An 11,736-nucleotide genomic window follows, 5' to 3' on the forward strand; every position below is an offset into this window, starting at 1 on the left:
TCTTGCGACCCCATGGACTATAACCTGCCAGGCTCCTCTGTCCATGGGATTCTCCACTGGAGTGGATTGTCATTTCCTTCTCCAGGGGATCTTCCTGACCCAGGGATCGAACCCAGGTCTCCTGCATTGCAGGCAGATTCTTTACCAAATGAGCTACGAGGAAAGACCTATTTTTATAGACATGTACATAGCGTGTATGTGCTCAGTCGCTCAGTTGTGTTTGACTCTTTGTGACCCCCAAAGAGTCTTTGGACTGTAGCCAGCCAGGCTCCTCTGTCCATGGGATTTTCCAGACAAGAATAAATACTGGAAAGGTGGCCATTTCCTACTTCAGGGGATCCGACCCATAAACCGAACCTGCGTCTCCTGCATTGACAGGCAGATTCTTTACCATTGAGCAACCTAGGAAGCCTACATAGCAGTTGAAGGTATATTAAATTAAATGTAGACATACTTTTAGCTGCTTAACAAAAAACTCAACTAATAGTGGGTTAAGCATATGGAGTCAGTGCTTGCTGACTCAGTGGCTCCAGATGTCAGGGATGGCACAACTGTGATTCTTTTCACCTTTTTCTTATGATCATAAGATAACTTCTGCAGACCTCAACATCACCTCTTTTTAGGGTCAGAGGAAGGGAATGAAGCATCCTGTGCCAGTAAGATATCATTTTTATCCAAAAAAGCAAAGACATTCTAGCGAGTGCCCCTGCTTATGATGTCTGGTCATGACTATATCACATGGCTACATGTACCTGCAAAAGAGTCTGGGAAAGTGGACATTTCTGTAATGGAAATGGAAAAGAGAAAAGAGGGAAGGAAGTGGCACAGTGTTGGCCCTAATGTATGCTGACTGTTTATTTCATCATTACAGCTACTTTCAGAGACAGCAAATAGCATTATCTCCATTTTACAGATGACAGAAGAAATAGGTCCATGAAGTTCACATGACTTCCTAAGGTCCTGTAACAAGTTAGACCATCTGGAAGCTGAGCCTGGCTTTCCTACATTCCAGTCCAGTTCTTTACGCTCTTTCCCCAGGGAAGAGTTAGCAATTCATTGATTAATATTTTAGTGCAGCAGTTTGGAAATCCTCTTTCCTGGATGCAGAAAGCTCTCAGGACAGCATGAGTGCACGGGACTGCCGGGGTGGGCAAGAGGCTCCAAAAGCAAGAAAGGCTCCAGAGTGGGTGATAAGGAAATCTTCCCAGTTTTGCTCAGCAATGAACCCAGAATATGAATTCTAAACATAGCTTTTCTGGTTTTGCTCCAGTCCTGGACTGAGGGTCTTGGCAGGAATCTCAGTGACACCACTGACATCTTCTCCCTTCACCTGTTTGTTCTTTGACCTAGTCTGTGGCAGGGAGCTGTGGTCTGAATTCTTCGTTGATTTTGTCTTGTACTGTGCTGTGCTTAGTTGCTTAGTTGTGTCCAACTCTTTGCAACCCCATTGACTACAGCCTGTCAGGCTCGTCTGTCCTCGGGGATTCTTTAGGCAAGAATACTGGAGTGGGTTGCCATGGCCTCCTCCAGGGGATCTTCCCAACCTAGGGATCAAACCCAGATCTCTCACATTGCAGGCGGATTCTATATTGTCTGAGCCACCAGGGAAGCCCATGAATACTGGAGTGGGTAGCCTATCACTTCTCCAGGGGATCTTCCCGACCCAGCAATCGAACCAGGGTCTCCTGCGTTGCAGGTGGATTCTGTACCAGGGAAGCCTGATGCCTTAATAAGGAGATCCTCATTATTGTCTTACCTCTTTAGTGACTTTTCACTTTATTTTATCCAAAAGTTGTTTTCTGACTAAGGACTCTCTTTTTTGCATGAACACATTTTGTGCATTTTCCTTTGGGCCACTATCCCCTTGATATCCAAGAACTCAGCTTGGAAGTTCTTAGTCCTGAGTTATATGAAGAGTCCAGGCAATGGAAGGGAAAGAAGGGGGAGGTACCAGGTACTAGTTTATGTTGGAGCCTCCTCTTTATTTTTCTCTGTGTCTTCTTCATGCCTCTCTTTTGGAAATTTTCACCAGCACAGTAATTATTCATTTATATTTCACTTCCTTATTGAACACCAAGAGGCTTTTGAATCTTTGTATCCATAGACCCTTACAAGCAGAAGCATTCAGTATCTGAGTGAACAGCAGAACTTGGTCTTATTGAATATTTGGTTTAAAGGTTAACCAAAGAGTCTTATTTATTTTTTGTTCATGTTGTTGAAAACAGTTATGTAATGTAATGGTTCAAGGTTTTGCCTTGGTAAGCAGAACAGTTTCAGTGTAAATTGTGTTCAGTGCGTTTCATGTCTGTAGATTATCATTTGAATGTCAGTTACTGCTTTCTAGTTTATCGGGTTTGTACATATAAACTATTTGTTAGGGTTGCAATTGAAAGTCTAATGAACTCAGTCATTCTCATTTCCCCTTCCTCTCTTCTTCAGTCATTTCCTTATTTTTGTTATTAATTAACTTGCATTAACTTTTTCATTCACATGATTCCACAATAAGAATATTTTTTAAAATGTGTAACTGAAAGTCTCCCTTCCATTTCTCATCCCTAGCCACTCAGTTTACCTCCACTAAGCAACATTTATCAGTAAGTTCTAGAATATTCTTTCAGATATTTTTTGCACATACAAATATGAATATATGTTCTCCTATTTACAAAGCTACACAAATAGCATATAGAATGCTTTTATTGTTGTTGTTCAACTGAGTGACTTAATAGACCATTTCCTTGAATAATATATAACAATTTTATCATCTTTTCTAAACAGCCTACTGATCCATTTTGTGGAAATCTCTAGTTTGTTTAACCCTTTTCCATTTTAGTGGATATTGAGATTATTTCTAGTCTTTTGCTAATATACAATCTATGCTATAAAAATATCCATACATGTTTATTCTCACATATGTAAATATGTCAGTAGGACAGACTTCATCTAAGAAAATGAAATTGCACTGTCAAAGAACATGTACATTTATAACCTGATAAATTGCCCTCCCTGGAGTTGTACTGATTTACACTTCCACCCACAGTGTATAAGCGTTCCTATTTCTCCACACCTTCATTAGTATAGTGAGTTATAAAACTTTTAGATATTGTGCAGTATGACAGGTCCAAAATATGGTATCATATTTTCCCCTTATGATTGAAGTTGAGCTTTTTTTTTTATAGGTTTAAGAACTATTTCTATTTCCTTTTCCATGACTTTCTCTTTTTATCATTTGTTTATTTTTCTGTTAGTCTGCTCATCTCTTTCATAAGGCATTAAAGGAAATTTTACACAATTAGGGAAATTAGGTTTTTTTTGTGGTAATAGTTATGGTGTTTGTCTTTTTTATTCTCTTTATTATAGTTTTGGCCAGGTGCAGAAAGCAAAAAATTAGTGTAGTCAATTAAAAAATGTATCAATATTTTAAGACTCTGGTGTTTTTGTCACAGTTAAAAGGCTTTCCTTACCATAATAAAGAACAATATGAAAAAGAAAATACATATACATGTATAACCAGATCACTTTTCTTATACCTAAAACTAACACAATATTGTAATTCAATACATCTATAAAAAGTGAATAAATAATTTAAAAGGCCTTCCTTTTAGTGAGCTTGCAAAATAATTCTTACATGATTTCTTCTATTATGTTAGTAGTTTAGTTTCATTTTTATATCTAAATCTTTCATCCACCTGGAATTTTTCTTGATATATTTGGTGTGAAGCATCCATTCAACTTTATGTTTCTCTAGTCGGCTATTTAGTTGTCCCCAAATCATTTTTTAATAAACTGTGTTTTCCTCACTGACTTGATGGTCTGCCTTATAATACTGTGAATTTCCTGGTATGTTGGGTCTATTTGGTCTAGTCTTCTGTACTGTCCCATTGGCCTATCAGTGAGTTTGTGTCCCAGTACCACATGGTTTCAATCATTAACTTGTTTAATAATCTATCAGAACTGCTTCTCCATCTTTCTCTTCCTTTTCAGAGGTTTTTTGTTTGTTTGGTTGGTTATTCTACCTATACTTACTTTTTTAACAAATACATGCCTAAACTTATTTTATTCAGAATGATTTTCATGCACCACTTCTGTGCTGAACACTGCTGTGAATTCTCTACTGGAAAGGAAACTTGATATATAAGACACTGTCCCGAGATCAGACCAGAGAGCTTTCACCTCACTGAAGAGAAAGAGCACGTGTTGAAGGCGGCTCCCCTTCCCCCTCTGTGTGCACAAGTCTGTTCTCTGTATCTGCATCTCTGTTCCTGCCCTGCACACAGGCTCATCTGTACCATCTTTCTAGATTTCATACACACGTGTTAATACATAATATTTGTTTTTCTGAAGAATTGAGAGAGTAGGATTGACATATATACAGTGCCATGTGCAAATAGATAACTTGTGGGAAGCTATGTGGCACAGGGAGCTCAGTTCAGTGCTCTCTGACAACCTAGAGGGATGGGTTGGAGGGGTAGGGGAGGTTCAAGGGGAGGGGGGGATATATATATAGCTCATTAAGTTCATTGCACAGCAGAAACTAACACGACATTGTAAGCAGTTATTCTCCAATTAGAAGGTGGCTGAGGCACTGCCGCTCAGTCCCTCACTCTCCTCAGCTGGCTAAGCTGAGGGCCTTGTGCCAGCACGTGACCTGATCATGTAACGGGCCTGTGCCACTCTCTTTTTGCTGCTGACTCTTGCTACCAGGTCATCTTGGAAATGAGCTTGAAGTAGATTGTGTGTTGGATATCTGAGCAAATGGAAAGCTTGTGATGGGATATATTTGGAGAGCATGTCCTGTTATGCCTACAAGTTACTTTACTCTGGCAAAGACCATTAACCACAGCTCCAGAGTTAAAGCAGATGAAATCGTCATGCTTTAGGCCCCAGAATCTTTCTTCTTTGATCAACATCAAAATGAAAAATGAATATGGAGATGGTTTAATAGCTGTCATTTTGACTACTCTAACTCCCCCACAAGTTAGCTTAAAGGAGATCGTCTATGTATTATATGGGTCATATTGAATATAATGGGAATATTTTTACAGTTGGATTTTCATTCTTGACCTGGAGTCACTTGATGAAAATTTAGAGTGTTTTCTTATTCTGGGTAGAATATTGGGTGCCTTATCATAGCTCTGAACCTGGTAAATATTATTTGACAGTTTCTAATTGACAGCCCTCACCCTTGACTCTAAAAATACTTTCTTTTCTTCCTGCTTCACAGACAGGCTTGGCTTTCCGGCTGCCCTCCACATTTGGGGTTCCTCAGGACTTGGCCCTGTGTCCTGTCCTCTTCATTTCCTCTAATTTTTCTTTTGATCTCATAAAACTACCTAAATACTGATGCCTTCCAAATTTATTTCAATAGTCCAGAGTTCGCCTCTGAGTGGCTTGCAATCCTGCTGCCTACTTGGCATCTATACTCAAATGGCAGTGGCCAAAACGGAACCTCCCCTGCTCCCCGTGTCCAGCCCACTGTACTCAGGACGTGGCACCAACATCAACTGTGTTTGTCAGAGTAGAAGCTCGGTCATCTCTGATTCTCTTTTTTTGAATGACTCCCACATTCAGCCCATCAGCAAGTTCTAGCTAGATCTCCAAAATATTTCTCTAGTGCACCCACTGTATTCATTTCCATGGCAACCCTCACTGATCCTGGTCCAGGTCAGGGGGATACTACCTACCATCAGATGCAATAGAACTTCCTAACTAGTGTCCTCCCTTGTAAACTCTGGTTTAACCTGTAAATCACATCGCGTCGTTCCTTGCGTAACACTCTCCAGCAGATTCAGTGCCCTTGGACTGAAATCCGATCTTGACACTACGGTCGTCAAGGTCCCACATGTCTTTCCACCCTTGTCTCTTCAAACTCATCTCCTGTCTCTCTGCCCCTTGACCTGCCACTCTGGTTTTCTTACATTTCCTTAGGCATGCTAAGCTTTTGTAGCCTATGGCCTTTACATGTGCTATCTCTTCTGCTGGAATGTTCTTCTTCTGGCAGTTTATATGACTGGCTCTTCTCTTCTTGCAGATGTTGCCTTAAATGCTACTTCTCAAGATGACTTCCCTGATGACCAAGCGTGCGGTCACCTCCAATTTATCGTTCTCTATTCATCTCTTGTTTGTTTCCTTCATGGCGATATACACAGACATAATTACTTTAGTAAATTGCTTTACATCTGCTTCTTTGATTTTGTTTTTCTTTCTTGGTGAAAGTTAGTTCCATGGGGCAGACTCTGTCTGCTACAAATCCTACCTTGTGGCTAATACGTGGCAGAATGCCTGGCACATACTGAGTATTCAGTACACTGAATATTTAGTGAATAAATGAAAAAAAACAAAGGAACAAGCAGCTATTACGGATGGGGGGGGGTAAGTGAAGAGTAGAAGGAAATATTTCTTTCTTTAGCACTGAAGTATGTACTATGATAAAACCAAGAATTAAAATAATTTCAGGTGTTGATTAAACCCCTGATGGTAAAAAGCAACTACACTATAGAAAGTTTCTCTGGGGACATTATTGAACATGCTGTCAAATTGCAGAATTATGCTGCTGCAATGACTTAGCATTTAATAGGGTGTGTTCTCTACAAATTTGGAAAATATCAGATTTATTTCACTTGTGTTCAGTATTAGTATTCTCATCTCCCTTGAGCATGCTCAGTTAGCATTAGGACCTGTCTAGTGATTAGAGTAATCAATATTAACTGAGAAACAGCAAGGCAGTTCATTTTCCAAGTGTTTATAATTCTTTACCAGATAGATATGGAGCCTCGCAGACGAGTAGAGTGACAGTCTGACAAAGAAATCCTTATTGTCCTCTGTGGTGGCAGCTATAAGGGGCGCACAAAGAGATCACGATGGAACAAAAGGGGGAGACTTGCAGATTTGTCTCAGCCTGGACGGTGTCCTAAGGAAGGTGAGACTATGGAGTTTGGTCTCAAAGGAATAAGAATTTGCTCGGTGGAAAGACTTTCCGTAAGACAGAATGGACAAAGAAATGGTAGTGTGTTCTGAAATCTGCAACCAGAGGGAAATGTAAGAGGAGAAATAGGCAATGAGTTTGAAGAGATAGGCAAAACCAGATTGCTGAATTGATAGGAGGAAGGTGGCTTGGAATGGTTTTAATCTTGATAGCAATAGGATTATATAATTTCCATTTTCAGGAGGTCACTGGAGGATGGATGATGGCTTCCAGTAGGAGATATCTGGTTGTAGAGGTAAAAGGCATGGAAGAGGTCCTCCTGGAAAGTACAGAAAGAAGAGTCAGAGATGAAGCTTACTAGAGAAGGGGCTCGTGAATGGTTGTAAGGGGAAAGGGCTTTTTTTTTTTTTTTTTCAGGAAAATGAGATATATTCTTCAGAATGGCAGCAATTTTTTTAAAAAAGCAATGTCACACAAGCCAAGAGATCTTTTTTAGAAAGGAATAAATGATTAATATCAGATCAAGTGAGATAAAGGTTAAGTTGGAAGAACTAGAGTTCATAATGAAGGTGTTTTGACTGACCCTTAGGCAGAGCTGTATTGGTGGAGTGATGGGTGATGAGGATGAAAGCCCCAGGGAGGTGTTGGGGCTGAAAGAAAAGTGAGAAAATGAAGACTGCTTAGGGCAGACACAGAGCCAGCGGGGACTCTGTGTTGAAGTGAAGTGAAGCCATTCAGTCGTGTCCGACTCTTTGTGACCCCGTGGACTGTAGCCTACAAGGCTCCTCTGTCCATGGAATTTTCCAGGCAACTGGAGTGGGTTGCCATTTCCTTCTCCAGGGGAATCTTCCCGACCCAGGGATCGAACCCGGGTCTCTCGCATTGCTTTACCGTCTGAGCCACCAGGGAAGCCCTTGTTTGTGTTGCTCTGATTTTAATGAACGGCGGGGATTTGAACATGCTTGTATCGTCTGCTGAGAGGGAGAAAGCACAGGAACTGGAGGGGAACTGGATTTCGGTGGAACACTGCTGTAAATAGGTAGAACAGAAGAGAGTGCAAATAAGGAGAAAAGGAGGAGATGTAGGTGAGCTTGTGGCTGAAGTATAAAATGGAGGTATTTCTGATACTGAGGGCAACTGTACTGACTGGAACAAAGTTGGCTCTGCAGGGAAAAGACTCCTGTCTGGAGCAGAAGCTGTAGGGGTCGGGGGATGATGGCAGAGACGCTGAGGGTGCAGCTGGCACTGAAGGCATGTGCCTGTGGTGGGCCCAGCCCACCTGCACGACCCGATGGAAAGTTACCTGGGCAGGCCCACCGGAACAGGAGGGAAAAGGCTGCTGAGGACTCCGGCGGCACGGTGGCTGCAGTGCTGGGAAGGAAGGATTGAACCAGCTTCCTTAGGGAAGTGAGCAGGGAGGGCGATGGGAAGGCCTGGAAAGAGGGGGTAGCCTGCGTGAGGTCAGGGGACCAAGTGCTCTGGGAGTGATGGGGGAGGATCGGGAGAAATAGGAGCCGGGAAGTAACGTCAGCATTATACATCACTTTACGGCTCACCTCAGAAGGCACTCATTCTGCACTGATGCTGCTATTGCCCAGAAGGGAGTGGGGAAAGCCTGTCTTGGAATCGTGCTGAGAATCTGTAGCACAGCGTCTGTCTATCCGGTGTCTTGGTGCTTATGACTCCTTTTGCGGGTGGATTTGATTTGTTTCCAAGTCGTTCAGAACCATGTTTGGTGAAGAAAGGAGACAAACTGGGTAATATCATTTTCAGTAGAAATGGAAATGTAGACTTAAATAACAGTATTGTTTTTCTTACGTGACTTACACTGGCCCTTGATAGCACTTTACCAAGAGTAGTGATAGCGTCTCTAAACGTATAGAGCCTCTCAAAGGAGCTAGTTGGAGGAAGACATCCTTTTGGGCATAAGCATCTTAAGAGATTTTGGGTTCTGAAGAGTTAGAGAGTATCCTGTAAATACTCACTGATAAACAGTTTAGAAGGCTTCTACCATTATATCTATACAATCTTTTGTATATCTTTATTATTGAAATGCATAAGAATATTTCTGTCGCCAACTTAATGGCTTTATTTATGATCTGTTTCTTTCTTGGAAACTGGAAAGTCTAATTTTAACTTTTTAGCATTTCTAATTTTTAGCATTTATTTATCAAACCCTCTGAGTTCCCTAGGTAGAAAGTTAATGATAAAGGCATACAGAAAACCATATGTTGCCATAATTTGTTGAAAATTTGATAAGAGATCCTGCTTATTCTCCAACTTTTTTGAAGTACCAGAAAGAAGTGATCATTTGGTCCTCAAATTCCTGTCCTTGCAAGTAGCACTGATGGCAGTGTTTGAACAACAGAATGGGCAGTAGCTGTGACCTACAGGCAATTAACTTAGAATGGGAATTTGTTACCATCTAAGTGCTGGGTGGAGGAGGAGAACTTGGCAACCCATTCCACTATTCTTGCCTGGAGAATTCTATGGACAGAGGGGCCTGGCGGGCTACAGGTCATAGGATTGCAAAGAGTCGGACTCGACTGAAGCAACTTAGCATGCAAGTGGTGCGGAGATGACTATTTTGACTCCAGAGGAGCAGAGGTCATAGAATCCAATCACCCTGAAGATCTGCTCAGCCAACTTCCTTTGCAACTCACTTACCTGAGAACGCACTGTTCTCACTTGGGTTGCTTTCATCTCATGCTTTCTACAGAAATTGGCTACCTACCAAAAGGCAAAGAATATGTCATCTCTCTCAGTGGGAGAGCACTGTTGGCATTCTGGGCAGACAGGTCTGTTTTGTGCGTGGGACTCTCAGAACTACAGCGAGCTTGGCACCGCTGGCTTCCTGGCTGTAAATGCCAGTAGCCTTCACAAGTCACTGTGACAGTCAGAAATGATGCCTCTGGCTGTTTGTGATCTAGAGCCTGGGGGACTTGTTTACTGAACAGCCAGGGAAGACAGGAAACATTCTTTTCTGTTCCTTTTATCGTCTATCTTCTTTTTCTTTCTTTTCTTTGTTTTCGTTCATTGTGGAGTGAGGAATGACAGAAGTAGGGGAAAGGAAACTTTATTATAGAAAGAAAGATGGAAAACAAATTAATAATCCAAGGGAAGGCTTCGGGAGAGCAGAAAGAACGAGGTAAAATATAGAGCAGTAGCAAGGAAGCTGGGAGAAACGTTTTTGCCACATTTGTCTGTGGTCCCTTGTGATTTTCTTTCAGAAGCCAAAAATAAGATTATCTGTAAGAATGCTCCTGTATTATTGCATTAGAGGGTATACCCAATTGCCCAGGCACTGTAAATAAATTTCACTGAGAATATGGCTAGAATTGCGCAAGGTTTCAATCCAGATCCTCAAGGAGAAGAACAGCTTGTTACAAGTCTTTCTGACTTCATCTAAGGTGGGGGGCGGTGGGGGGGGGGTACATTACTGATAGGCCCCAGTCCCTTATTTTTAAATGATATCACTGACATGATTATACAGGAGCACAGACTCCAAAATAGCTTCAGCTCCTGTATAGTGAGTTTGTAATCTTAATTTTTACAAAATAAAGTTCTTCTGTGCCAATGCCATTTTCTTAAAATAGTGTACCTGGCTACTAGCATTTAGAAGTTAAGACCTAGCGCTCGCCATGATTGCTTAAAGTCATCTGTGATGTATTTTAAAAATCTGCACTAACCCTTGTGGACCATTCATGCCATACTGAAGCTGATTTTCTACTTTATTTTTTCAGTTGTTCATGGTGGACAATGGAGCAGATGACTGGAGAATAGCCATGACTTATGAGCGTATTTTCTTCATCTGCTTGGAAATACTGGTGTGTGCTATTCATCCCATACCTGGGAATTATACGTTCACATGGACGGCCCGGCTTGCCTTCTCCTATGCCCCATCCACCACCACCGCTGATGTGGATATTATTTTATCTATACCAATGTTCTTAAGACTCTATCTGATTGCCAGAGTCATGCTTTTACATAGCAAACTTTTCACTGATGCCTCCTCTAGAAGCATTGGAGCACTTAATAAGATAAACTTCAATACGCGTTTTGTTATGAAGACTTTAATGACTATATGCCCAGGAACTGTACTCTTGGTTTTTAGTATCTCATTATGGATAATTGCCGCATGGACTGTCCGAGCTTGTGAAAGGTAAGTTTGTTTCTTTTCCTGAGAACATAATTTGCCTTATAGTGTCCTTAAAAGTGGGAGAAAGAACACATTTTAGACCAGAAACATGCAGAGACTTATGCTTGAAAATGTGGGGTTCTATCATGAGCTTATTTTAAATGAATGAGAAAGAACTTTTCTTAAGATACTTTGCATACAGCAATGTCTTGATGATTATGTATTTTTCTTTCTAATCTGACCAGTTTTCAGTAGAGGGCTGCCTTTTGCTGCCTTTATAATCAAAACTTGGAGACCTTCCCATTGTGTAGGAGACTCCTATCAGAAATGCTTGTCTAATGGTAATACTGAGTCCTTTGGTGCCTCTTTGGTTATAGTGTTGATTATTGCTGAGACAAGTGGGGATACCTCAAAGTGCTTTGCTGATTCAGTGCCTACTTTTAACACTGTTCACGTGATTATAGATAAGGGGCCTATAGGTGTATACTGGGTTTTATTGAACTCTCAGCAGTTAGTGAGAAGGGTCCATGTGTATTTGATATATTGTCTGAAGAGCTCTGGTAGTGCAGAGCTAGATGCAGTCTCAGAACTGCTTGGCGAGTCTGGGTTCATCAGTTAGAGCATCTGCAATATTAACCTTGCCATTTAACAAACAAGCAAAAATAGACTTGTTACG

General features: G+C 41.2%; 1 protein-coding gene across 1 annotated transcript in view; it reads left to right on the forward strand.

Annotated features, from left to right (window-relative positions):
* The window catches only part of LOC104989318 (small conductance calcium-activated potassium channel protein 2-like), a 44,469-nt gene extending 33,231 nt beyond the window's left edge, over positions 1–11,238 (forward strand). The window contains 1 exon segment of the mRNA XM_010840951.1: positions 10,666–11,238. Coding sequence (XP_010839253.1) covers positions 10,666–11,088 — 423 coding nt within the window. The 3' untranslated portion in view covers positions 11,089–11,238.
* The last annotated feature ends 498 nt before the right edge of the window (positions 11,239–11,736 follow it).

The sequence above is a fragment of the Bison bison genome, unplaced genomic scaffold (assembly GCF_000754665.1).
Source record: "Bison bison bison isolate TAMUID 2011002044 unplaced genomic scaffold, Bison_UMD1.0 scf7180017864152, whole genome shotgun sequence".
Taxonomy (NCBI): domain Eukaryota; kingdom Metazoa; phylum Chordata; class Mammalia; order Artiodactyla; family Bovidae; genus Bison; species Bison bison.